Source organism: Poecile atricapillus, chromosome 6, assembly GCF_030490865.1.
Source record: "Poecile atricapillus isolate bPoeAtr1 chromosome 6, bPoeAtr1.hap1, whole genome shotgun sequence".
In the NCBI taxonomy this organism is placed as follows: Eukaryota; Metazoa; Chordata; class Aves; order Passeriformes; family Paridae; genus Poecile; species Poecile atricapillus.
In genome coordinates this window covers 35,211,911-35,236,583 of record NC_081254.1, presented here as the reverse complement: position 1 = coordinate 35,236,583, position 24,673 = coordinate 35,211,911, and the positions used below count along the sequence as shown (strand labels likewise).

The 24,673-nt window shown below is 46.3% G+C and overlaps 2 protein-coding genes across 12 annotated transcripts in view; one reads left to right on the top strand and one right to left on the bottom strand.

The window, feature by feature from the left end:
• The window catches only part of CTBP2 (C-terminal binding protein 2), a 130,860-nt gene extending 116,878 nt beyond the window's left edge, over window positions 1-13,982 (top strand). For all 7 annotated transcript variants that reach the window (XM_058840659.1, XM_058840661.1, XM_058840663.1 and 4 more), the window contains 8 exons: window positions 4,675-4,829; window positions 6,321-6,465; window positions 7,928-8,134; window positions 8,704-8,918; window positions 9,333-9,463; window positions 10,298-10,425; window positions 11,054-11,171; window positions 12,434-13,982. In XM_058840659.1, coding sequence (XP_058696642.1) covers window positions 4,675-4,829; window positions 6,321-6,465; window positions 7,928-8,134; window positions 8,704-8,918; window positions 9,333-9,463; window positions 10,298-10,425; window positions 11,054-11,171; window positions 12,434-12,614 — 1,280 coding nt within the window. In that variant the 3' untranslated portion in view covers window positions 12,615-13,982. The remainder of the gene's footprint in view (window positions 1-4,674; window positions 4,830-6,320; window positions 6,466-7,927; window positions 8,135-8,703; window positions 8,919-9,332; window positions 9,464-10,297; window positions 10,426-11,053; window positions 11,172-12,433) is intronic.
• A 2,675-nt stretch (window positions 13,983-16,657) lies between these two features.
• The window catches only part of ZRANB1 (zinc finger RANBP2-type containing 1), a 40,753-nt gene continuing 32,737 nt past the window's right edge, over window positions 16,658-24,673 (bottom strand). For all 5 annotated transcript variants that reach the window (XM_058840669.1, XM_058840664.1, XM_058840668.1 and 2 more), the window contains exons 8-11: window positions 24,493-24,613; window positions 23,531-23,660; window positions 19,524-19,753; window positions 16,658-18,470 (exon numbers count right to left, since the gene is read on the bottom strand). In XM_058840669.1, coding sequence (XP_058696652.1) covers window positions 18,252-18,470; window positions 19,524-19,753; window positions 23,531-23,660; window positions 24,493-24,613 — 700 coding nt within the window. In that variant the 3' untranslated portion in view covers window positions 16,658-18,251. The remainder of the gene's footprint in view (window positions 18,471-19,523; window positions 19,754-23,530; window positions 23,661-24,492; window positions 24,614-24,673) is intronic.

Sequence of the window (24,673 nt, the reverse complement as noted above, 5' to 3'; positions counted from 1 at the left end):
GAGGGAATAACAACTGGAAAGAGAGAATAACAACTGCTCCAACAACTGCTCCAAGCTGTGCTCTGGAGATGGGGCACTGCACAGGGACAGCCTGCCCTCATTCTCCATGTACAAACAGCAGTGTCCTACACACTCCTGACAGAGTGTGGGATTGGGATGACAATTAGAAATTCATAAAATATCCTGAGCTGGAAAGGACCCACAGGGATCACTGAGTGCAGCCCCTATCCCTGCACAGACACTGCAAAATCCCCCCCTGTGCATCCCTGGCAGTGCTGTCCAAAGGCTCCTGGAGCTCTGGCAGCCTCAGTGCCCATTCCCTGAACTCCTGGGCAGTGCCAACCCCCTCTGGGGGAAGAACCTTGCCCTGATCTCCAACCTAAACCTCCCCTGACACAGCTCCAGCCGTTCCCTCAAAGAGTGACGTGGGGCTGCTTTTACCTGTTTGGGATAAACTGGGCAGGACCAGGAGATGGATGTGTCCAAGAAGATGTGAATCCTGCCATCAATCAAGTGTCATTTCTAATGCCAAAAATCAGTTGATTCATACATCAAGAAAGAATTTGGCCCTTGGTTTCTGGGTGCAGCTGAGATCAGCACAGCCTTGCTTTTTTCCCCAGTGCTTTGTGTTTATTTTCGAGGTGCTGCTGCTCAAAGCTATCAGCCTTTTTCTGCAGCCACGTTCTGTATGGAAAGAAAGGCATGTTTCATTTTTAAGTGGAAAAAAAAAAAGCAAAAAAAAAAGCCACGCACACAAAAAAACCCAAACAAACATAAACCGCAGCGTGGCACAGATTAAATCCATTTGAGACAACTCGAAAAAAAACCCAGTCATATGTGCAAGTCAATAGGAGGAGGGGAGTGGAAGGGGGAAAAGCAACTGTGACATATACAAACCCTTTAGTGTGCATAGCATAAGATTTTTTGGCTGGCACTCACATGATTTTATTCAAGGGCTGGGAAAGAACTACGATTAGTTAAAAGCTTCGGCAAAGTCTGGAGGGAGTGCTCTGAAGAGTTGGGAGCCGCGCAGAGGTGACTGTAACTCCTCTCGCAATTTCAGACCATTCTTCTGAGGCTCAGGACAAAAGCCTTTTCTTTTCCCTCCGTGTTCAAAGAGACATTTGTCTTGAGATGTTGCAGCTGTGGGCCGCGGGATCGCTTGTTTGAAGATACCCCCTCGTAGACGAAAGGAGAGGCAACGCACTGAAAAGTGGTAGTATTTTATCGTGTGTGGGTTCCCCCCCTTCCTCCTCCCTCCCTACTCCTCCACTGCCATGTGTGGTTTTTAATAAGAAGAAGAATGTGGAGGCAACATTTTCCAGGCAAGGGGAAATTTCCTGTTTCTCTTCTGTTTGTTTAATAAAGTGTGTAGTTGACTGTAAAACTGTAGCTACTTGGTTGTGAGCGGGTAATTCAGGCGAGTGTCAGGATCGCTTCTTGATGCACTTTTATATACTGCAGGACAACATGTTTAAAGCCTTTTTTCCTTTTTTTTTTCTTTTTTTCCTTTTTTTTTCCTTTTTTTTATATTTTTTTTTAATTTTTTTTTATTTTACTGCTGCGTGGCGCAGGCAACTGAGATTAATAAGAATTAGGCAAATGGCTTCTGCTTTTGTTTCGGTGAGATAGTACCAGCCGTCTTGCGGTCACACAAAGGCTGCCATTTAGCAGGGAGCACTCCCTAATTCTCTTGGCAGGGGTGCCATTGGGATCGGATACAAGTGGGTGGCAAAGGGGAGGAGCGGCAGGAAAGGACAAGCAGGCTTTGTGTATTAAAAATGAAACAAAAGCACTTTATACGCGGGGCTGCGTGCAACAAGCGGCGCTGCCTGTGAGCCGGGGTGGAGTTGGAGTTCTCTGTGCCTGCAAAACCTTGCTTTTCTTTTCTTTTCTTTTCTTTTCTTTTCTTTTCTTTTCTTTTCTTTTCTTTTCTTTTCTTTTCTTCTTTTATTTTTCCTCCCTGTAAACCTTTCCTCCTCTCCCTCTTCCTTACCAAGCTCTCCCCACACTGCTGGCCAGGCTCTGCAGGCGGCTGAAAACGCTTAAAAAAAAATAAAAATAATAAAAAAAAAGTATTGAACAATACTTGCCCCAACTTTGCAGGAACAGCTGGGGGGGTTCTCTGTAAAAATCAGCTTCAGATGGTGTGGGAGGCATCGAAATTGGGAGGCAGAGCTGATCCCACCCCAGCCCCAGGAGAGCTGGTGCCCAGCTCCGCAGGGGTGGTGATGCTCATGGCTTACACAGCATGAAAGGGTTAATGGCTGCGATGTTTTATCACAATTTCGGGGGGAGTGGCTGCTGTTTAATTACTTTCTGATCCGTGGCATACCTCCTTCTTAATGAAGCAGTGGCCTGCAGAACAAACGTGCTGTAGGAGCCGGGGTGGTTTGGTTTTGTCAGCCCAAATGTGTTGGTTTGGATGTGTTTGTGCAGCGGTAGGAGCCAGGACGGTGAGGAATGGATGCAGGGTGCTGGAAAGGCAACGGGAGAGGCGGGTGAGGAAAACAGAGCACTGTTTAAGCTGCAAACCTGCCAATGGTTTTTATTAAAACGTCATTTCCATACATTATGCACTTCATCCTGTATTGATTTGCTTCAGAACTTTCCTTGTCGAGCTGAAATAAATTCCCTCCTTCAAGCAGGAGAAACGAGAGCAGTTCCTGTGAGTACCTCACGGGTTCCATCCACATTCATCCTCAGTGACTGCACTTGAGTGTGTGGGCAAGGGTGACGTGCCTAAGAAGCCTGTGTCATCATGCACAATTACATCCCTAATCCCAAGCAAAGACACAGATGCTGTTTCAAAAAAAAAAAAAGAAAGAAAAAAGGAAAAAGAAGAAAAAAAAAAAAAAACCAACGGTGTTTTGTTTGACTTTCAAAGAAGCTTATGTAAGGACAGCATAATAAACCCGTTATTTTGGGGCTCGGATTAAATGTTAAAGTTTCAGATAACCTGTGGATTCATCTTCCACCTGCCACGCTCACAGGAAGCCACTCCAACCTCTGTGTGCCCACTGCTCTGCCTTGAGCATGGTCCTGGTCCCTGGTGGGCACTGGACCCCAAGCTTGGGGACAGGGATGGAGGCCATCGGGACTGGCACCACCACAGCCACCTTGGCCCTGCACCAGATTCCTTTTTATTTGCAGTTGTGGTGTGAGGCTCTAAGCCTTGGAGATCATACACATTAGTAAGCATTTAAGTCAGTGTTATAATTCACTTGCTTGTTAACCTGAGAAAATAATCTAGCTGGGGTGCAGCGCTGCCCAGAGGGATTGTGTAAGCGCTCGGAGATTTGGGCATGTTTTTATTCTTGCTTATCTGCTTATCACAAGCTTCTTTCCCTTATCCAGATCGTCTCGGCACTCCACCCTGCCTACTGACACACTTGCACTCCCATCTGGATGAAATGCATGCAAACATAATGGATTACTTCCAGTAATGGAGACCTCAGTAGGGAAGGGGGAGGGAAGGACCAGTTCCAAAAGCACCCACCTGTAATGCTGAAAACCTTCAGTCGGGTCTGCTGGCTTGGTTGGTTCTTCATTTCTTTAAGCAGATTCAGTGGAAAAGGAATGGAAAGCCACTGAACCTGCTCCATTAAACCTGCCTGTTTCCATGGAGTTGTTTTTTCCCATGTAAAAGGAGTGTAGCTGTGTGAGTGTAGCAGCAGTGCAGGGTCCCTCCCTGGGACCTCGCTCTTGGTGCCCGCAGGTCTGGGGTTCATCATGGCCAGTGGTGCCCATGTCTGCAACAGCCACATCAGCTGGGGGAGATTGCCCCACAAAACACCCCAAAACAGCCCCATGGAGTTCCCTCAGCCAAGCCCTGGGCTTGTCCCCCTAATCAGCACAACCACTGCATTTAAAGGCCAGACGGATGTTGGCTGGTAGCCCTGGCAGGTTCTTGTGCAAAAGTGGGGTTTGGTAAGGAGAGGCTTCGCTGGGGCTGCTTGTCTGAGGCTTTGGAGACTCAAAGCCAGACCCTCCAGCTCCAGCCATCTCATGGTGCTGCAGCAGAAATAAAGCACCACATCATACCCAGAGCACCTGGTCCCCTCACCTGTGCTCTGCTCAGAAACTGCCTAGGCAGCTCAGAAAGATACCTGAGGTATTTCACAGGGTCCTAATATAATAAACACCATTACTGAAAGGGAGGTGTAGAAATTTCTGAGTGATTTGTCCCAAAATGAACCAGTTAATCCCCACCACAGCAATAAATAGGATATAAAATTCAGCCTGCTGTGGCCCTTGGGTGATGATCAATTCCTTCCTCCCCTCAGAGGAGAATATTTGGTTTACAAAGACAAACTTTGCTGTTCCCATGAAATCTTTGGTAGTTGGCAATACATCAGAGTATAACCTTTTGTGCTAAAGAGGTCTTCAGTGTCCTGCTCTTCCCGTGATTTTCCAGGAATCCTGCTTTTTGAGTCTCTGTTTGGACTTGTTTTTCTGAGGTAGTCAGAATGGTAAAGCCATTCCCTAATAAAACAGGGGCAAAACAGCAGCTGTGTTCCCAGAGAGTATTCCAGTCCCTTGGCCAGAGTTCAGCCCTTGTTGCTGTTGTCCCTGGCCCTGCAGTGCAGGATGTCAGCAGGATGTCAGCAGGTGCTGCTGCCCCTCCCGTGCCAGGGAGCCGTGAGAAAGGCGCTGTGCTCGCTGTGCCCGCAGGTATCCGCCCGCAGATCATGAACGGCCCCATGCACCCCCGGCCCCTGGTGGCGCTGCTGGACGGCAGGGACTGCACCGTGGAGATGCCCATCCTGAAGGACCTGGCCACGGTGGCGTTCTGTGACGCACAATCAACTCAGGAGATCCACGAGAAGGTACCGGGAGAGCTGGGGTGGGCTGCAGGCAGCGGGACCTGGCCTTGCTCTTCCACGTCTTTAAAGCATCTTCCAGTGCCTAGAGGGGCTCCAGGAGAGCTGGACAGGGGCTTTGGACAAGGTGTGGAGTGAAAGGACACAAGGAATGGCTTCCCACTGCCAGAGAGCAGGGACAGATGGGATATTGGGAAAAAATTCCTCCCTATGAGGGTGGAGAGACCCTGGCACAGGTGCCCAGAATGGCTGCCCCTGGATCCCTGCAAGTGTCCAAGGCCAGGCTGGACAGGGCTTGGAGTACCTTGGGATGGTGGAAGGAGTCCCTGCCCATGGCAGGAGTTTGGAAAAATGAGCTCCCTTCCAACCCAAACCAGTCTGATCATTTGATTTTTGAACAGAAAGTGTACAAGGCTGCACTTTGAGTCAATCACCAGATAACATCAACAGAAGCCACTGCAGATTAAAATTCATTCAGGTTGTATTAGAAGCCAGATGTTATTTTGGAAAAAAAAAAAGTCACTTTATCTCTTTGCATCAGGTTTTCCACATCAATGTTATTAACATTTCTCATGTTCTTTCAAGTCCTTGGTGCTCTTGCTGTGGCTTTGCTGCCAGCATCCCAGCTGCAGCTGGTGGATCTTCACAGGTCCTTGGTGCACCTCCAGCAGCTCCTTTCTCTCCAGGGGGAGTGGAGGAGGTTTGGGAATCATTCAGGCAGATCCATGTGGTGTGGATGAATGTTTCTGCTTGGAAGCTCTACTATATGTAAATGCTTCTCTTAAAAGTATTATTTTAGACGCCTCAAATGAGGTTTGAAGTGATCAGAAATCACTTCCAAGATCTGGGAAAGAGGAATGCAAATAGCATCAGTGCTGGTCTTTGCAGATACTAAATTTAGGGGAATGAGAATGGGGGTTTGTTGTGAGACATTAATAGATGAGCCAGGCTTGAGGGGTTTGGATGGGTCGTGGGTTTTCAGAGCACTGAGGTAGCATGTGGTGAGCACCAGTGATGGTCTGGATCTTCACTGAAGGGGCAAGGCCCAGCCCTGTGTGACTGTGCAGCCTCTGCAGAGCTTCTCAGGTCCCCTTGAGAAGAGCCAGGAAAGGTCGGTGTGGCCGGAGTTTGGACATGCACAAGGAGGTCCAGGAATTAGGAGTGTCCCACAGTCCTGTTTAAACCCTTCAGACACTGCTGCAACACAAACTCCTTTCTGAAAGCAGAATTACTGCTGCCTGGAAGCAGAGGGATTTGCAAATAACCACCTGGAAAAAAGCCACCTGCTCAGATGTAACATCATAACTTTGGGATATTCACCAAATCCATTCCCAGAGGTGTTGTTGGGTCACAGCCCTGCAGGATTTGGTGACACCTGGCTCAGCCAGCAGGTCAGCAGTGAAAATGTCCAACTCACTGTGCCATATTCCTGATTCCTGAGCTGCAGGTGTCCCCCCAGGTGTGCTGGTGGCTCCTGACTGCTGTGTTGTGTTGCAGGTGTTGAATGAAGCTGTGGGGGCCATGATGTACCACACCATCACCCTGACCCGGGAGGACCTGGAGAAGTTCAAGGCCTTGCGGGTCATCGTCCGAATAGGCAGCGGCTACGACAACATCGACATCAAAGCTGCTGGGGAGCTCGGTAGGTCCCAGCTCTGCACCCTGACTCCCTCCCTCCCTCCTCCCTCCCTCCCTCCTCCCTGGCACAAGGAGCTGCTGCTTCCATGGGACCATGCTGGCACAGCAGAGTTCCAGGCAGAACCTCCATTCAGCCTCTAAAATTAGGTGGAGTTTACATTTTTTGCACACAGAGAATATTATGCCACGAAAACCTGACAATGAAGTGAGCAAAATAGTGCAGTTTTAGAAGGCAGCTTTTGGGTTAATATCATTAAACAATTGCCCTGTCTGAATCCCTCATTCCTGCACTGTTTCAAGTTCAGGTGCCCCCTCAAGCCGCTGGGTATTTGTATGGCTGTTCTATTTCTGCCACAGGAGAGTTGATACAGCTTTAGAAAAATTGGAGGAAGGGTGTTTTATTATCTTTTGTTAAGCAAGATCAGTCTCTTGATCGGAGCTGGTTCTCTGAGTCATGCCTGCTCCGCTGGGAAGGCTCTGTGTTGGATGGTGGAGCAGGAATTGTGTGTTGGGTTGGTGCCACCTCCTTTGCCATCTCATCAAAGGTGCCTCAGGAACCTGAAAAAGGCTTTTAGCGTGGATTGTCAAGAATAGGGAGAGTCATGGTAGACAGTGCTGGGACCACCCAATTTCCAAACTGGTTTGGGTGGTCACAGACTTTTGGCTGCACATGCCCAGCTGCAAGAGCTTAATTGTATCCCTGGTTTTAGCAGCTGAGTTACAACAGGCTTTACTCATCTGATCCCAAGATTCAGTCTGTGGAGCAGCCTTTTGGCATATGTTGTATTAAAGGTTATCTCTGGGGAAGTGAAGAGTAACAGCCATTCCACCTGAGCTGTTTTACAGAGATAATTGCAATAAGAGAGTCTCAAATAGTCATTCCTAAAAAAAGCAATTCTCAATATAGTGAATTGTTTTCTTTTTTCAAGAGGAGAACAGTGTCTCCTCAGTGTAATGGTTTCTTCATGTTTTTAACTCTTATTGTTATTATCCATTATAACAATGTTCTGAGGCTTTGAACATCAGGAAGGGAAAGATATAACGAATAAAGTAATGGGATACTGCAGCATAATCCTTCTTTTTTTACTTGGCAAATTGGGTGGCCAAATGATGTGGTTTCGAGTAGAAAATGTAATGACTTCCCACAAATGTAGCGTAAAGTTTAATTGGTATTGCTTTCCATAAGGTAGTTTTTAAACTGTGCAGTCAATCAGTGACCAGGGCCTGAGCAGCAGTGCCAGGGCCACCCACTGGCTGGGCTGGGCACCAGTTTGGACCCGTTAAAAGGCACCCCAGAACGGGCTGATGGGGTTGAACCATCATCCCTGGGTGTCTGAGGGGCACAAACACCAGTGTGAGGAGCTGGTGAGAAGGGCAGCTGGGAGTCACCTCATCCCACAGAGGGGTCCCTGAGACAGGGCAGGGCTGGCACGGGCCAGGCTGTGATCTGTGTGTGGCCTCCGCAGGAATCGCCGTCTGCAACATCCCCTCGGCCGCCGTGGAGGAGACGGCCGACTCCACCGTGTGCCACGTGCTCAACCTGTACCGGCGGAACACGTGGCTGTACCAGGCGCTGCGCGAGGGCACGCGGGTGCAGAGCGTGGAGCAGATCCGGGAGGTGGCCTCGGGAGCCGCCCGCATCCGCGGAGAGACGCTCGGCCTCATCGGCTTCGGTGCGTGGGGCAAGGGCAGCTCCTGAGGGGGGCTCAGTGCTGACCTGGGAAGGACCCAGAATGAGCATTTCCAAAACCAGAAGCACCACGGTGGATCGGTGTGGAACAGGGAGAACATCTCACACGGGTTTTTGGGGAGCTGTTTTTGAGCTGTGGTTGAGTCCTTGGAGGAGCATTGGTGAAATGCAGTGGTGTTTTAGAGGGACCACAACTCTGGAGGTAGTGCTGCTGTCCTCACCCTGAGCCACAGCTACAGCAACCCAGCCCTTCCTGAGCCACTCTGGCCTGCACAGTGCAGGGCTGTGTAAAACACAGTGCAGGGCTGTGTAAAACAGAGCTTAATTTCAGCCACAGCTGTAGAGTTTCAGTGTTAGAGGCGGGATCAGCTAATTAATAGCAAGCGCTCATACCAGCATGTTTAAATGGGGAAACTGAGGCAAGGCAAGGGAATGTCTGGGGAGCCCTGCAGGGCCCAGGGGACAGTCCTCAGGTCCTGCTGGGAGCTCAGCCTCTCGGACACAGGGAAGTTGGGCTCAGTTAACTCCCGCTGTCCCTTCCCTTCGGCACAGGTCGCACTGCGCAGGCGGTCGCGGTCCGAGCCAAGGCCTTTGGCTTCAACGTGATCTTCTATGACCCGTACCTGCAGGACGGCATCGAGCGCTCCCTGGGCGTCCAGCGGGTCTACACCCTGCAGGACCTGCTCTACCAGAGCGACTGCGTCTCCTTGCACTGCAACCTTAACGAACACAACCACCACCTTATCAACGACTTCACGATTAAGCAGGTAATTAATTCACCTCATGTGCGTGGCCGAGGAGAGCTTTGGTGGGCAGGGCCTGAGTGCAGGAGCTGGCCACAGATCCCTCAGCTTCCCCTGTGAGCCAGCAGCTCCAGAACAGCTGGTTGCACCCAGGTGTGTCTCCCCACAGAGTTTAGGGGGAGCAGTGTCCTGCCAGGTGAATGATCCCCATCCCTGTGGTACAGAGGTGATGGCAACAGCGGGTTGTGTTTGCCAACACCAACCAAAGATGGAGATCCCATGGAAAACCCACGCGTGGCAGGATGGGGGTTGCTCTGGGGCTGGAGCAGAAAAAGGGGGATGCTGTCACAGCTGGAGGCAGCACCCCAGGGTGGGGGTGAGGCTGGGATGGGGTCAGAGCAGCCAGCTGATGGTCATCCCTCTGTGTGCCGGCGGCAGATGAGGCAGGGAGCGTTCCTGGTGAACACGGCCCGCGGGGGGCTGGTGGACGAGAAGGCCTTAACCCAAGCCCTGAAGGAGGGACGGATACGAGGGGCCGCGCTCGACGTGCACGAGTCAGAACCGTTCAGGTAAAGCTCCGGCTCGTGCCAACACCAACCAGGGGTACCCAGCACCCACTGAGTGCCACTGCCCCTTGGCACACAGCCCAGCACTGGGGGACAGTCCTGCTGTTGTCACCTTGCAGCAGCCATGGGCTGTAGTCCAGCACTGGGGTTATGTGTGCTCAAAGGGACACTGAGAGCTTAGAACAAGAACCCAGCCTGTGTTTAGATAAAATCCCAAAACATTCACTATAGCCCTTGAGAACAAATTCACTGCGCTCAGTGCTGGGTGTTTTTGCCTGCAGCCTGGGAAGGGCTGGGCTGTTACTGGGAGTGCAGCTTCTCTCACCACAGAAATATTTAAACAAAAAGTTTGCTCCTACACAAGGGGAACCCCAGTGTCCACCCCCTCCCATCCTGGGCTGACCCACAGCGTGTCCCTTTATCCCCACACTGCTGCAGACACCCCCAAACATTTTTCCCATGGGAGCATTAAGCCAAACCACCCCATGGGTTGGTGTTTCAGCTCTTTTTGGTGCATTTTCAGAAGCCTGCATTTTTTGAGCCCTGCATGGAAGCTGTGCTTCCTCCCCAGCACTTCCGTGGCCATTTTGGGCTGGCAGGACTGTCAGGCCAGGAAATCATGGAATGATTTGGACTGGAATGCACCCTAAGGGTCATCTAGTTCTATTTCTTTGCCATGGGCAAGGACACTTTCCACTGGAGCAGGTTCATCCAAACCCCATCCAGCCGGGCCTTGGAAAGAGTGTTACATAGGCAGAGGGCAGGCCACAAGCCTTTTGCTGTTCATCTTTTATTCTTTGTTTAAACATCTCTTTCTTTGTCTTCCCCTGCTCCCAGTTTTGCTCAAGGCCCATTGAAAGATGCTCCCAACCTGATCTGCACCCCCCACACAGCCTGGTACAGCGAGCAGGCGTCCCTAGAGATGAGAGAAGCTGCTGCCACGGAAATCCGACGTGCGATCACAGGTACCCAGCCCCTGGGGGTGCTGGGCTTGGCTCCCTGGGTGCCTGGAATGGGAGCCAGGAGGAGCAGAGACAGGGATTCACCCTGCCCATGTTCCCAGCAGCACACTGGGAAAGGGACCTAACCCCAGTTTGCTTCCCAGTCAAAGAGCTGAGAACCCACAGTTCCCTGTTTTCTCGTGACTGGGTGACAGGTTTTGTGTTGGTTTGATTTTTTTAATGAATGGGTAAATATTGGAGTCTGTGACTGGGAAGAACAGGACAGGGAAGCAGAAACTGCTGCCCCTGTTACTGGTGCTAACCCACACAGTGGTGCAGACACAGCCACTGCATTCCAATACCCAAATCCAAGGTGGTGGGCACAATACTCCAGCAATAATGTTTCTCTTGTCCTAAAAGTTGCCCTCAAGGGAACACCTCCTCTGAAAGCCAAGTGTTGGGAGTGAGTGAGGGTGGGAAACTTGTCTCCAACCCTGCACCTCGGGACAGCCAAAACATCCTCCTGAAACAAGAAATGTGGGATTATTTTTTTTCCTCCCACCCTTCACACTGACATAGTGAAATTAGAAGCATTGCAGCTCATTAGAGGGTGATAAAGCTGACACAGCCTCCCCTTTCTTGCCATCTCCAGGCCGCATCCCAGAAAGCCTAAGGAACTGTGTGAATAAGGAATTCTTTGTCACGACGGCCCCGTGGTCAGTAATAGACCAGCAGGCGATTCATCCCGAGCTCAATGGTGCCACGTACAGGTGAGCGGGAGAACGGGGACACCGCGAGCACCCGCCGAGGACAGCGAGGGTGGCACCCGGGGACCCCCCTGGGGACCAGCCCTCCCAGCTCGGGGGTTACTCCAAATACAGGGCTGTAGTCAGGTGACCCAATTTCCACCTAAATCCGGGATTAAAGGTTACTTACAGCTCGGTTTAGATGGCTCCAAGTGTGCTGGTAGGAGATGTTAGGCTCAAGGAGCTGGAGCCTGGGCTCATTCAGGGCATCACCACTGCCAAAAATACTCTGAGCTACAGAATACCCTGCAGGGCACATCAGGGCATGTCAGGCAGAGCCAGGCCAGAGTTACCCAGCAGCAGAGCCCCAAGGCCCCAGGCAGCTCCTGGGCCATGCAGGCCACAGGCAGTGAAGGCTCCCTCTGACCAGCAGCACATCCAGACCTGGAAAAAGCCTCCCCCTGTTCCCACTCTTGTTCCCAAACATGGGGGCAGTGCCAGGACCTGAGGACAGGCCTTGGCTTTCCCAGCTTAACCTGTCTCTGCAGGGAGCTTCATCCTGGCTAAGCTCCTGCAGCCCTGGAGCCCCTGGAAGCTGGCTCAGCTCTCCACCTTCATGGGCAGGTAAAATTCCCTTCCTCTCCCAGCTTCCCAATCCACCTTGCCTCAAGGCAGTGGAGTCACAGGAAAGTGGGAGCCCTCAGGCCTCACATGGCCAGAGCTCCACATGGTTTTGTCCTCATTGCCCCCACATCACAGCTGAACAAAATATTATTAATCTCCTTTTTCACACCCACTGTAGTTTCTTGGAATGTGTACAATTCCTCCTGCTCTTGGAAAAGCGAGATTAGATCTGATCCCATCTTTGAGCTGTGCTGTTCCATGAGGAAGATGCAGCTCACCTTCCACACAGAAAAATTTACAGGTGTAGGTGCTCAAAGTATGCACACACAGTGATGATGGGTCAGCATGCCAGCATTTGGGGTTTCAGAGAGCATCTCAGATCGTTCCTTACCCGAATTTCCAAAGGAGAAAGGCTTCCCCATGGTCCAGGAGGCTGTGAGAAGGCACAGAACAAGCTGCAGTCCTGGTGGTGTAACAGTGACACTTACCAAGGCACAGCAGTTGATGTTTAACTCCGAGCTCTCCCTTGTAACTTAAAAGGAAAACCAAACCTGGCTCCAGGAGAGAAGTGGGATCTCTTTGCTCTTTTCTCCACGATAAGCTGACGGGTGTGTGATGAGCTCTGCTGTGACAAACCTGTCTCTGTGTGTCTCCTCTGCCAGGTATCCCCCAGGGATGGTCAGCGTGGCACCAGGAGGAATCCCAGCAGCTATGGAGGGGATCATTCCTGGAGGCATCCCTGTCACTCACAACCTTCCCACAGTGGCACATCCTTCCCAAGCTCCATCGCCCAACCAGCCCACAAAACACGGGGACAACAGGGAACATCCCAACGAGCAATAGCAGAGAATTTAAAAACCATTCAATAAACTTAGGACCAAGAGACATTGGAAAAGAAGTTATACATGAACTAAAAGAGAAGAATTTGATACGAAATTTGTAATGTTGATTTTGGACAGACGCATCATTGATGTTCCAGTGTTCCCGACAAAGTGACAGCAGCCAAGACTGGGGAGAAGCCCTGGAGAAGTCACCTGCTCCCTGCAGTGCTGAAAACTAGGATGTGATACGTTAATGAGCAACTTCTGTTATTGTGTGTCGAGTTTCCTTCATCTGTGCATCAATCACATGAATAAAAATTTCTTTTCCCCCCTCAATTCCTTGGGAAGGACAGGGCTTCTGCACTGTGTCCAGGCCACTGAATTAAGCCATCTTTACTGAGTTAACAAGAAACCATTGTGTGGCTTCAGCCCTTTCCTTTCTCTTGCATCTGGTGACCTCTCCTAACGGGGGGCAGCAGTCCTGGCTTAGAAGTGGAAGAAAAAAAAAAGAAAATACTCCTCCTCCTCCTCCTTTTTGCAGTCTCACAGGGCCAGTGCTGTGTAACAGAAGTTCTCCTGCCAGGTCTAAGTTCCAGCCATTCCAGCCGGGATCTGTGGGATGGGGAGGGCAGAAAGGGCTCCTGGCACTGAGCACTGCCCTCCCAGGCTAAGGAAAACCAAACTGCCAGTCTCTTCTCTGCCCAGTACACTGAATAAAGTAGCTGTGCATCCACCTACGCCCTGCAATGATGCAAGAAAAACTGAAAGAAAAAAAAAAAAGAAAAAAAAAGGAAAAAAAAAAAAGAAGAAAGTATTAAGTTTCACACACTATTTGTACTCAAATATATTTTCTCAGTTTTAAATCTGCAGCTATTTTATCAAGTGGAAAAAGTCTTGAGCTGGAAAGGGTTCAAGAATAATGTTGCATTTCCTTATGTCTCAGGAAACACTTTTTATGGTAACTTGTCAGACTGTCTATGAACAAAATCCACTTTTTTAGACATTGATAAAAGTCTTCTTTTCTTCACGTGATATTTTATACAAGAACACTTCAAGATGTGTTATTAGATGTGACTGATTTTAACAAATCCTATTAGATTTGTATCAACTAGTTACATGTTATATTCATAGTCTTTTGTGAATCATCGCCTTTTTGTTTTTAAAGATGGCCTGTTTTGAGCCTTTGTATGGGTACATTCCTGTTTCTGTGACAAAAAAAAGAAAAAGAAATCTTGAGCTGTCCCAAACAGACAAAAAAAGAAACCAATGGCTATCAGTATGTTTTGTTTTAGTGTGTTACCGTTACTGTATTTGTTTATTGTAAAGGTGGACATTTAGCGTTCAGTGCAGTTTTCAATAAAAAGTGATAAAATTTCTATAATTTCTGAAAGGCAAGAGCTCTCGCTGCAGTCTGGGGCTTGGAGACACTGAGAGGTAACCATAAGGTACAGAAACATAATTCTGATCATATTTGGTGAATATTTACAGTGGGAGGGGAAGGGCCCTTCCAACTCAGACCATTCTGTGATGATCGCTGTGGGTTTCCACTAAGCTACAAAGGGAGCTACAACTCAAACTAACATTTTCTGTACATTTTCAAGAGCTGAAGCATTATCAAACCATTGGAAAATAAAGCCCAAAAAAGTGCTCAGGAGGTGCTGCTTGAGCCTCACTGGGCTAAAAGCCTGTTCTTGTTTCTGCCCTTCTTTCCCACTGTGTTCAAGTGCCACACACATGGAGTTGGATGGGGACTAAAAAAAGCTGAAACCAAAGTGTCCAAGTTACAAAACTCTGTATTTTGTTTGCTTTAAATTAAACTGAAAACTTGGTTACCAGCTTCAAACATCCACAAAAGAGGTCACCTGTTACAGAGGGATTGCTCCTTGTCAGTGCTTAGCACAGCCCAGCAGTGAATTATCCGTGACCTCTACGAGAAACTGGGATAAAACAGGTCAGATATGGGGAGAAGTGTTTGGGAGACACTGAAATGACCATCAAAACCAAGAGGAAAACATTTAATTGATGTTAAGGTTTAGAGTTGTTTTAAAAATAAACGAGCCCTGGTACTTTGTTTCTAAATAATCCGATAACCTCCGTGCGCCGCAGGATCCGTGAGCCAGCAGTGACTCCGAGCTCAGAAAATGCTGGAGCTTTCATCCAACACCCAACTTCCCTTTCAGCCAAAACCAAGGACAGAAGTGCCACAAGCTCAACAGGAGCAGAGGTTAAGCCATCCCAAGGGTTACAAGTGCCTGCAGGGAGAACACCAGCAAAACATGCAAAGATTGGAGCCGTGGAAGCGGAAAGGGAAGAACATCATCACAGCTGGGAGATGCCAAAGCACCAGGAGCTGCAGCTCTCAAATGGAAAATTGCTGGGCAAAGAAACAGGAGATGAACAGTTGCTGCTGAAGGTTTGTGGCTGACAGAGCCATGCTGCTGTTGTCCTGCTCAGGGAAGGCAGGCAGGAAGGCTCTCCTGGGATAATCATCTCTTTCTCCAGGGAAACTCCAGAGATGTCAAAGTAGCTGTCAAAACAAGCAGCTTCAAGGTGACAAACATTAAATAAAACCTTTTGAAAAGGGCATTAGGGGAAGTTACTGAATAAAAGGGGGGAAAATGAAAAGCAGAAATTAAACAAGGTCTCCAAACACAAACCAACATGGGTAATGGAGGAAATGCAGCTCAGGGGTATTTGCCATAAGCCATGCAGCAGAACTTCGGAAGAATCCAGAATTACTAAATTTTAATATATTAAAGCAAAAGAAATACAGGGATTTTCACTGAGGAAGTCATAAATAAAACCAGAAAAAAAAACCTGACCAGCTGTAAAGGAGGTAGCAATGAAAAGCTAAGTTCTATGCTAGGAAAACGTGTACTGCTGCGAGCAATATATGAGGAAAATAACATTGAGAAACCCGATTTTTAATATATATTTTCATGGCTGAAAGTGCAGAACTCGCTGACAAGCTGCAGGGGAGTGTGTACAGATTAATCTCAGTGTCTGTAAACTTTCAGGTGTGTGATTGAGGAGCCACTGACATTGACTGTGGTGCGAGCACTGGGGGTTGCAGCTCTTTAATCTACAGATACAGGAGGTTTGGATTACTCTGATTCTGAAAAAGACACTTCAGTTCCCAAAGGGCCTGTGAACCATGTGAACCTGAACAGACCATTGTACAGCACATCAGAACAAAACAATAATGATCAAGGAAGCCAAGTGATCCAAAGTACCAGGACTGTCCTGTCGGAGCAGAACCAGAAATTCATTGGTGCATGCGTTTGAGAACAGCTGAACTGAGCACGGGGACTCCACTGCTCTGGGGAGAGCTGGGGGACAGGGGCACAGTGCAGGCTGCCCATGGGCAGCAGGACAGGAGGGCAGGAGAGCTGGGCCACTTTGGCTCAAGGCAGACTTTCACATTGGTAATCCTCCCCTTGGGACAAGGAAGCTTCGCTTCCCTGAACGGAACAGCACTGCCAAAAGCACACAGGGTGGGAGGTGAAAACTGCACAGCCTGCCCTGAGCAGCCCATGGAATCAGGGGCTTTCCCTTCTGTCCACAGGGCAGCTGGTCAGGGGCAGGCTGGGATCTGAAGTTACAGGTCTGGCCACTCACTGACAGAGCTCCTCAAGCTGGCTGAGTTAGGATCCCCATGGTCACAGCACGACACATAAACCACTCCAGCACACGGTGCAGGCCAGCTCAGGGCACGGAAATCCTCATCCCAGCTTACCCTGCATTCAGCTCTCCTGACAGAAAAGCTTTACATCCTCAGCTAGACAAGGTATAAAAGGATTTCACTGCAAGGTAAGGACACAAAAAAAAAATTTAAAAAAATCCCAATTTAGAAGGGGAACTTGAACCAGGACCATGTGCTCATGAAGAATCCCTGTAGTATCTGGGGTTGGGTGGTGAATTTGGGTCACTCACACATGGCAGAGCAGCATTCATCCTTCACCTGGAAATCTGGGCATGCACCAAGCAGAGGGAATCTAATGGCCAAAAAAGGTGAAGACATAATAAACCTCAGTGGAATCTAGGACAGGAAAATTGCAAAATTAATACAGTACTTCATTATTTCTTTACTTTCGGTGTCATCACCAAGTTTCTGTAGGAGTTGTGCACGTTTCAACACCATCTAAGCAGCATTTGGAAGAAAAAGCAGCAAGTTCCTCAGGGTTTCCATAGCTCTGAACTACATAAAAATAGGTGCTATGGGGCTTCTTTCCAAATTCTAATTAAAACAGTTTCATCTACTGGAAAATTTCTTATTCAACCACCACACCATCAAAAGTGCTTTTCAAGACAACCTGAATTGCACTGTATATGTAAAAACTGGCATTAACCTTTAGTGTTTCAGTGAGATTTTTAGATAAACTTTATCCATTACAGGTTACATGGCTAAAGTTATCAAATATAATAAAATTTCTACTGGAGAATATACTCTGAACTTACAGTCTCAGGAACTTACATAAGTTTAAGTATGGCCACATCAATCAACATGCAAGAAATTCCCAGGTTTACATACTGGGAAATATATAACAGTGCTTTTAAACAACTTGAGCATAGATTCTTCTTTTTAATTAGAACTGCCAAGTGGATTCTCAGTAGATTTAGTGACCGAGGAGTAACCTTTAAAAAGGTGTTTTTTCATTTGCAGCAAAGTTTGAGTGATCAAAGAATAAATGATAAAATGATATAATTTGTAACACAGCAAGACAGAGTTCTGACAAGATTAAATTTTCAGTTGTGTTCAAGTTCTCAGATTTCACACAATTTTGTTTAGTGTATGCTCACAGGAATAAAATCCCTATCTTTTAGGTCACTTCTCTGAATAAATATCCTTATGTATACTGAAAGGAATCTATCAACTATTAGAAGAAAAGAAAAAAAAAAAAAAAAAGGCAAAATAAACCCCAAAAGCCTTTTTCAAGAAACAAATAATTTCACTCAATGAAAATTTAGCTTCTCTTCCAGTTTGTTCCATAGAGTTTAGGCTTTATTATGTGGGCACAGCAATAACTAAAATATTAGTAAAATAATGAATGTATTTTTGCTTATGACTTGCTGTGGATATCTGTGCAAACAAAAAAAAACCTCTCACAATCTGACCTGGGCACTAGTGAGATTTCACAGGAAAGGGCCTTTCAGGGAAATGTGTCAGAGTATCTAAAAGGTGATGGAGAAGACCAGGTTCTACTGTAAAAGAATCTCAGAAGGAGGAGATATCCATCCAGCTTCACATGTGCTTTCAGAAGTGCCCTTAGTTGAAAAATTTCTCTGCAATAATTAAGATGCTGGTATACGTTTCCTATTACACAACCTCTTACACAACCACATGCGGTACATTTATAGACAGATTTACAGTCAGAAAGAAAAATGGGGTTGGTTTGGTTTGTTGTTTTCTTTTTTTTTCCATCTTGATAATAAAATTAGCTGTTTTTTGTTTCTTTTTCATGTTTTTATACAAACTGTAGTCCAGCCCACTCGGCTCTCTCCAGGCAGCAGGATGAGCGTCCATCCTCTCCGCGTGCTGTCGGAGAATCCTTCCCAGCAAGTATCCCCTAGACCTGGGTCGTTCCACACCCAACTGCTACAGCACAACGCTCACTCGGGGTCACACACTCTGCGCTGCTCATTTGCACTTTATTCCCCCTCACTCATCGTCGTCATCCTCGTCCTCCTCGCCGTCGGACAGGGACGTGCAGGGCCGGATCTGGCGGTAGCGGTCGAGCCACTTCTCCACCATCTGGGTGACCAGCGGGTGGTTGCGGCGGCGGGAGCTCTTCTGCATGGCCACCAGAACCCCTCCCTCCGTCACGCAGCAGTCCAGCCACTCCCGCAGCAGCTTCTCCTGCTGCTCCTCGTTGCCTATCTTTGGGGGACACAAAACACCAGCAGTGAGGTTCCCAAAGGCCCAGCGCCATTCCTGCTCCACGCTCATCGCGTTGGATTCTCCTAATCTCTACTCTAGCCTCTGTTCCAGGCAGCCACTCCAAGGCTACTCCAAAAGATGCCCACTGCATTTTCAACCAAGAGCTGCGAGTACTCTCCACCTCTTCTCCCCAGTTTTTCACTTGTATATTTCCAGTACGGCCTACAGTTATTTTTAAGCTATTATTTATCTATAGCAAGCACCATATATAAGGAAGGAAGTCCTAGAAGAGCTTTCTGGCTTTACAAACACATTTTTAGGTGCCTAAGTTCTTGGCATGAAATATTTTCTCTTGTAAAATGTAACAAGTATTGTGGCTTGCTGAAGAAACATCTCTTTCTAGACCTGAAGCTCCTATTTTTCTTCTTTTATTTAAAGAATGCCCACATTCTGCAATTACTTCAGTTTTCCAGCCCTCCCTTCATCCATGCACACAGTTTAGTGAAGTAGTTCCATGTCTTTATCATAGTTATTAAAGCAAAAATGAGCTGAGTTTCATTAGAATAGGTGGAAAATGGTGCAACTATGGGCCAATATTGGTGCTGCATCTATTAGGAAAAAAAAAAACAAAAACAGAAGGCAGATTTTAGTTTTGCCTCAGTGACAGAACACTTATTTTTGTGTCCTAAGTATGCTGATATTCAGGGTGGGGTTGCTGGGGTGTCCAGTACAGGGCCAGGAGTTGGACTGGATGATCCTTGTGGGTCCTTTTCTAGCTCAGGACATTCTGTGTTTCTATACTATGATTCTGTTTCTGTGATTTACATGGACAGTGAAGTACATTCCATTGACAGAGCTGTAAATAAGCATCAAATTTGTGGGAAAACACCTCTCAGAATCACCTGGAATGATGGGGAAGGAGCAGTATTAATTAACCAGCACCCTCCCTGTAATTCTTTGGACACCAAAAACTCAGGGAGCTACAAAAATTGCTGAGCTTCAGCAAGCAGCTGTGACAAAGTCAGCACCACACACCAGATGTTTCTTTCTTACCTCTTGAGCAGAAAGGAAGTGAATGTGCAATAATTTCCTCTCGCTGTCCACCAAGGGTAGAAAAGTAACAGTAACATCATCGTCAGTGTTCAAATTAGCACCAGCGCCTCGATTGCCATAGCCATCGTTCTCCATGGCAACCAGGGCGGAGAAATGGCCCCTCGTGTAGCCCAGAGCTATGGGACTTTTCCAACAAAAACTCTGTTCCCATAACAAAGGCAAATACACACCTGTGGGAATGAAACACAAGGTAAGGCTCAGAGCTGCTGCTCAACAAGGAAGGGTTTTGATACAAATGTTGTGGTTTGGGTCAAACAGAAGCACGTCACATTTAAAACACACATGGTTGGGTCTACACTGACACAGGCACACTTTTCAGTAGAGCTAATTGTTATTAATTAACACAAGTCAAGTATCTTTGCAACTGTGCAAGTTTAAACACAAAAGATTACAATCACGACCAATACATTACCACAGTCCTAAAATTTACTGTCTATAGAGCAGTGATGAACGAAAAACAAGTTTAGAAAAGCAAAAAGCAGTTTTTTTAGTTTATGTTTGGTAACTCTTCTTAAAATAAAAAGGAAAAAAGAAGGAAAAAAAATCTGATTATGCATCATAGAAATAAAGGCTACATTCAGCTATTTTTATCAGAGCAAAAATCCCACCATCTGCTCACAAAACTTATTATTAAAAGAACTCACTGCACAAAATGTTACTCAGCACTGATGTAACCCATCCCAGAGAACGGGACTGCTCATATTCAGTACTCACAGATTAAATTAACACACATCAATTATTCATATCAATTTAAAAAAAAAAAAGAAAAGAAAAAGAAGCACCAAAAAGCTGATACTGCTTTGCTCAGCTTACAACCAACACCTGATGTCACAGATTCTGAGAACTACACTTTTACTCCCCACCGTTTTTAGTAATAAAGACAGCAGTTCGCTCCAGGTCTCAAAATAAAACTGCAACTCCTTTCTTCCAGGAACATAAATAATTCTTGGTGTGTACTGCTGCAAGACAACTTAAGCAAAAGCACAGCTCACCTTGTGACAGGTTAAAAATAGCCCCACATAAACTCAAGTGCACATGTAGCATAGCAACCTCCTGGTACAGCTGCTGCTGCAAACACAGCGCTCCTCCGACAGCCATGGAGAGGGAAGGGCAACGCTAAAACGGGAATTTGAGGCAGGGAATGGCTTTGGAGGTTCTGCTTAAGTTTTGAGCTCATCTTTTTGTACTGCAGTAAAAATTAGTGGGGGATACCAGTAAATAATTGTCCCTTTTTCCTCCTCTCCTTGTTTTTGAGTTAGAAATCAAGAGCTATCTAGTCTTGCCATTTGTTTAAAATGAAGATTCATGCAAGTTTTTACAACACCTTGATTTAAAGACAGATCCTTTCAATACCTTCAAGCCCTGCCTTCCTCCTGTCCTCATTATTAAGTCTCACTCTAAAGCAATGTTAAACACAAAAGGTGAAGAACACGGGGTAAGTGTTCATCAGAAAATTTTAAGCCTTTGCATTAAGAGAAAGAAGCAAGCATCCAGTCAAAACTCAAATTTACACCCAAGATGACATCCAGTCAAATGTAAGGAAGACAGTCCTCCAGTTCCTGGGAGCACAGCTTTGTGACCTTTCAGGACTGAAACTCATCTGTTTGTCTCCATCTCTACACTAAAATTCAACAAGTGTTTGGAAATCTTCTTTCACCGTTGTTTTATCCTGGGGAAAATTCCACACTAATCATTTCCCCAAGACAGAAGGCGGTGCTAAACTTTCCATTCCTCCTCAACACTGTGATGAGCTCCACAGGAAAAGAATTTAAAGCATTGCCAGGGAGAATATCTAGTGCTCTTAGGAGTTATAAAAGTCACTCTGATATAAAGCCAGAAGGTCATGTAACAACAGTTGACATGAACACAAGCCACAGAAAATAAAGAATATGGGCTAACACCTATCCTGAAGCCACCCACATAGGATTTAGTTTCTCCAGCCTGACCTGATGATCACTTCAGTCAGTCATCTTTTTTCCTGTTCAATTTTAAAAGCTGTGTAAATAAATGTGGCCAGACCAGAAGGGTCTGACCAGGATCATAGTTAGGGCTTGAGCAAACAGATCTTCCACCACTGAAGCTGCAGTATTTAAAGAATTAACAGTCAGCTGGAATCTGGGAAGCAGGGAGGCTGGCAATTATGGATTCATAGCAGCTACAGCAAGGATGCCAAGCTGGAACAAGGAATCCCTGGGGAAAAAAAAATCCTGTCAGGGAGAGAATTTTTGGGGTGTCTAAGAGGGTGCTACACACTGAACCATGATGCTGAACAAGCATTAAAAAAATTCAATTCCCGATTTCTACGATAATCCTCAATTACAGAGTGGTTTGGGTTGGAAGGGACCTTAAAGCCCATTCAGTTCCACCCCCTGCCCAATCTTCCACTATCCCAGCTTGTTCCAAGCCCTGTCCAACCTGGCCTTGGATACTTCCAGGGGCTTTTCTGGTGGATGTGATGTTAAACAGATGCAGGGACACCCCAGCACTCCCCAAAGCTCCACGTGCTGAGCACAGCCCACACCCAGGCCCAGAGCAAGAGACTCCTCCTGGCAGCCCACCCCACTCCCAGTCCACTCAGCTGGGTTTCAGCTGTGCCAATGACATTTGATTTGTACACATTAACCACAAAAACGTGGCTGGGCAGGGAGAGGAGCAATTCCAGCTACTGTGACACAGGACTCCAAGTTCACCTGTTCCCAGTGCTGCTTCCATGGATGGATGGATGTGGACTGTGGCAAGTAAATCTCAAGGGGTAACTATTTGGGCTGCCTAAATTCCTGGAATCCCATGTGCAGTAAAAGGGTGTTCCAGGCACCTGGCTTTCTTCTGGTTCACAGAGCAAGAAAATTTCAGCACATTTAAGCCATGTAACACTTGTCTGCCTCAATGCCCAATCTAGGAAATAATACCATTTGCAAACCACTAAGCCTTGGAGTTAAAAGCAACACAAAGCTGGAGTGTCAGATTTAAGTGACACAAGTAATTGTTCCTTCCCAGCCTTTCATCATCAAAAGAAAAGTTAACATCTAACTACAACAACTACTCAACTTCTAGACTCTTCAGAAAAGTAATTAATTTCCCCACATGAAGTTTTGTTACTGCCCCAAACTTAGAAGCCATGACTCTAAATAGTTATAAATTAACTGCACAGCTTAGGTTTTAGGTTAGGGTTTTCTATAGATCATGGGCTTGCCTCCTCCCAAAGTCACCACACTTTTTTCACAAAGGTGAAAAATCACAAAGGTGTTTTAGGAAGTCCTCAGCTAAGCTAGAAATAAAGAGTGGTCATCATCAAGCAGATGTACTTGAGAGCAGGAATACAAAACTGTGGGCAAAACGAATGTGCCAACCCCCTGGAACACACACAGCTCCTTTCCCATGGGTTCTGTTTACAGCTCACTTTGTGCAGATGCTCCCAATCCCCACTCATGTTTTATTATTTGAATAATAAAGTATTAGCGTGTAACAGAGGTGAAAGCTGCCCACAGATTTGGCTTGCAAAGCAGAAAATACATGTTTAGAAATCTACAGATGTTAAGTCTAAGCAAAACTGGACTGAGTCATCTTCATATATAAGGACAGTCAGGCTGTCCTGAAGACAAGCAGGAGGAAAAGTCAGAAAGAATCTGATCAAGCTATGCAAAATTGTAGTAGCAATGAGAAATAAGTCAGTATTCACACCACACTTGCTGTGAAGTGTGAATCACTAAAACACAGATAATTTTAAAAACTCCCTTTAAAGTATCATGAAATTCACTTTAACAGGCACCATGCCCACTATAAAATGAAAACCTGCACGTTTGGAGAGGATTATTTTGTTCTTTTTAATAGAAAATGAAAATTTCCCTGCAATATTATTCCATCCTTTTCCAGACAGTCACTTCATGTCACTACTGATTTACAGCCCAACCTTGTTTAAAAGTGAATTTAAAAAATGAAAGGCTTACCTTGGAAGCGGGTATATCCTAATGTTTCTCCCCGAAAACTCTTGTAATATTTTACTCCATAAACTATAATTGGTCTTCTAAGAATATGTGCAAGTACAAAAATGTGTGTCTGCTCCAAACTCGCTCCAGGCTGAACCAAACACAAAGAAAGACATCACTTGAAACAGAACCTTCCATCCTCTACTCTGAAATTTGAAAAACAGTCTTCAAATTGAGAGAGAAAATGCTTTTAAGAGTGATAAAGCTTTGACAGGAAAAAACAAGACTGGAAAAATATTGGAAATAAGGGAAAACATGTCAGCTTGTCAGCTGTCAGTTATAATTCTCTGTCCTATTGTCCAGATTCAGTGTAATGGATTTCATTCCTCATTTAAAAGTGAAACTCTCCATAATGTTAGGTCTAAAAATAACTCCATCTGAGGGCACTTTAAGGCAAATACCTTTTGATGATAGGAAAAGGGCATATCCAAAAAAAATCTCAAAAAAATAGCACCAAAATCATGTCTATACTTTAAAAGAGGAGCTAAAAATACTCCCATAGCTGGAAGCTTACAGGAATGTAAATCTCATTTTGGAGGGGAGTTATAAAATCTCAGCTTGCTGGAGTTTGAGCAGTGTAAGCTGGCAGATTTGAAGGTGTGTTTTGGGAGGTAAAAGTGCTTCAAGAGCTGGATATTAAACAGGATTGTCTGTTAGTTTGTTCTACAGGCTTCACTCTAATACCACAATTCTTTTTTTGTGTTGCACTGCTTAGGAAGCTCAAAAATCATAATTTCAAATTAACCTTTCTATATCTGTAGAAGAGTTTACCCAGTAAGATTTTAAGATCATTTGCTTAAGAGGAATGTTTTTGCTTCATACAGGAATATTCTTATCTCTGAAAAACTCTTCCAGTTCTGAAACTTCTTTCCAGAAATTAAAATATCTTTTCCAAAAGCCCTCTAACAAAGGAATTTTCTTACCTGGCTTGCAAGAGAGAGAATGAATGCCCAATCTTCCTGCCACTGTTCCTCTCGCAAGGAGAAATGTAAACCGAAGCTTTGGGAATACCACGATTCCCACTCTTTCCAGCGTGTGTAGAACCTAAAATGTTAAGAGAGAGAAAAAATTGTAAAGGCAAAAATATTTACTCAACCACCATAA